Source organism: Arachis ipaensis, chromosome B06 (assembly GCF_000816755.2).
Source record: "Arachis ipaensis cultivar K30076 chromosome B06, Araip1.1, whole genome shotgun sequence".
In the NCBI taxonomy this organism is placed as follows: Eukaryota; Viridiplantae; Streptophyta; class Magnoliopsida; order Fabales; family Fabaceae; genus Arachis; species Arachis ipaensis.
In genome coordinates, this window is record NC_029790.2 from 739,297 (window position 1) to 742,203 (window position 2,907).

The following is a 2,907-nucleotide window of genomic DNA, read 5'->3' on the forward strand; positions in this document are numbered from 1 at the left end:
ATGTTGTTGATGAAGAATTAGGGTGTGGCCAAAGGAGCAAGTTGCAAGTGTTGCTAAATGAGGCTCAAGCATTGTTGGTTGAGTTTTACTTTTCAGATCATTTTCCCATTTTGGGGTGGGTTGATTGGCTTAGAGGAACACTTTGGAGGCTAGATAAGAACTTCAAGGAATTGGACAAGTTCTATGAAAAAGTTATCTTTGACCATATGGATTCAGCTAGGGCTAATAAATCCAATGAGCAACAAGTTAAAGACATCATTGATATCTTTCTAGAGATGATGAATGATCACTCACTCTCCTTTGATCTCACTCTAGATCATATAAAAGCTGTGCTCATGGTAAGTAATTATAGCTAGCATCTTTTTAATATTTTTTGCTTTAGTTAAAAGAAATTATTATTGGTTATTGAATTTAATTTATTTAATTAGAAAAAAAAATTAAAATGAGAAAAATTATAAAGCGACAAAATAAAATTATACAGTTAGTCTCTACACTTTCAGTGAAATTATTGTAAATTAGTCCCTATACTTTAAAAATTTGTAATTGAGTTCCTAAAGAGAATTAAAATCTACAATTTAGTTTCCGCCAGTCAAAAAGTGTTGATTTAACAAAATATTTTCAAAATATGCTGAGAATATTCTGTTAAAATAGAAAATATACTAAGAATATTCTATTAAATCAAATATTTTTTGAACGACAGGGACTAAATTGCAAATTTTAATTATCTTTAGAGACCCAATTACAAATTTTTAAAGTGTAGGAACCAATTTGTAATTTCACTAAAAGTATAGAGAACAACCGTATAATTTAACCACAAAATAATGAGTTAGTCATAATTGAATTTGTAATTTTTATGGTGGGAATATTTGTTCTATAATTCAAGAGAAATTAGATTCTCACTTTTTTCATTTTACTAACTTTCTCTTATTTTAGAAGCTTTGGTCTGTCATCTGATATGGCTTACACTTGAATTCAACTAGATTTTCGTTAAAAACATTTTTAAATAATAAAAGTTTTATTTGTACATTAAAATCAGTTACCACAATGTATTTGTATATAAATATATGTGTGGTTTAATTTATTTTCAATGTGTATTTATATTTGAACGTGTATTTTATACTAATAGTTAATTTTGATGGCTGATTTTAGTGTACAGACAGCATAGTCTTTCAAATAAATACAATATGTGCTATGGAATTAGATCTAACATGATCGTTGAATGTGAATGCAGAACATCTTTATAGCTGGAACAGACCCAAGTGCAGGTACAACAGTTTGGGCAATGAATGAACTTTTGAAGAACCCTAAAGCTATGAAAAAGCTTCAAAGTGAAATTAGAGGTTTATTTGGAGACAAAGATTTCATAAATGAAGATGACATTCAAAGGCTTCCATATCTCAAAGCAGTAATAAAGGAAACACTAAGAATGTTCCCACCATCACCACTACTCTTACCAAGAGAAACAATTGAAACATGCAACATAGAAGGTTATGAAATAAAACCAAAAACTTTAGTCTATGTTAATGCATGGGCCATAGCAAGGGACCCCAAGAATTGGAAAGACCCAGAAGAGTTTTGTCCTGAAAGATTCATTGAGAATCCAATAGATCTCAAAGGGAATGATTTTGAGCTAATTCCATTTGGTAGTGGAAGAAGAATTTGCCCTGCCATGAACATGGGGTTGGTTACCATAGAAATTGCATTAGCAAATCTTGTTCACTCATTTGATTGGAGTTTGCCAATTGGGTTTGACAATGAAGAAATGTTTGACACGCAAGTGAAGCCAGGGATAACCATGCACAAGAAAAACGATCTTTTTCTTGTGGCCAAGAAACATGTACCTTAGATAGTGTTTGCAGAGAGACAGAGACGGAAAGACTGAGAGACAGAGATTAAGAGACAGAAATTGAAATAAATTTCCATATTTTGTTTGGTGTAGAGTGAAAGACAGAAATTGAAACAAAAATGAAATTCTAATTTAATTTGTACAAAAGGTAAAATTGGAATTAACTAATTGAAATGAAGGTATTTTAGGTATAAAATATTATTAAAGTTTTAATCTCTATCTCTAAAAATTTTAGTCTTCTGTGTCCTCACTTTTTGGAGGTACTGAAATACTGAAATTTTAGAGACAGAAACAAAAATTTTAGTATCAGTCTTTGAATCAACAAACATGATACTGAGTTTCAATCTTCCAATCTCTATCTCAGTACCTCAAAACAAACACTACCTTAAAGTTAGTTGTGTGCACGTGCCTTCCTAGGATTGATATTTAGCATGGTATTTTTATATACTCATGTATACAACACACAAGTTTTTGTTAAATATTAGTGCAAATTATAAGGGTTTTTTATTTTTATTTTTAGCAATTAAATTAAAAAAGCTTGGATTATGATAAGAGTAATTGATGACACTCACTAATGATCAAGTTTTCTATGAATTTAGTATATTTATATTATAACCTTGTGTTGGTATTCTTTTAGGAGAGGCTAATACATGTTTATAAATATATATAGTTTGGGATTTTTTTAATAAATAAAATAAAATAATTATTTATCGGTATATATTTTTTAAAAATATTTATATTTTTCTTTTATGATATAAAGGATAATTTACATACATAAATTGGATGAGAAAAAAAAATTACATAAATATTTTAAGTTGAATCTTGTTTGACTCTTTGTAAATCGAATCAAATAAATTTGATTTATATTTTTTTAATGTTGATTCGATTTACTACTTTACAATATATACATAGTAAATTGAATTAGCTATATTAGTAGTAAATCGAAAAAGTGTAAATCAAATTTATTTGATTCAATTTACAGAGTCAAATGAAACATGCATATATTAAAATTCAATTTAAGACATCTATGTAATTTTTTTCTTATTTAAATTTTTTTCTTA

The 2,907-nt window shown here is 28.1% G+C and overlaps 1 protein-coding gene across 1 annotated transcript in view; it reads left to right on the forward strand.

The window, feature by feature from the left end:
- The window catches only part of LOC107646223 (cytochrome P450 83B1), a 4,206-nt gene extending 2,224 nt beyond the window's left edge, over positions 1-1,982 (forward strand). Inside the window, exons 3-4 of the mRNA XM_021104591.1 lie at positions 3-338; positions 1,232-1,982. Coding sequence (XP_020960250.1) covers positions 3-338; positions 1,232-1,846 — 951 coding nt within the window. The 3' untranslated portion in view covers positions 1,847-1,982. The remainder of the gene's footprint in view (positions 1-2; positions 339-1,231) is intronic.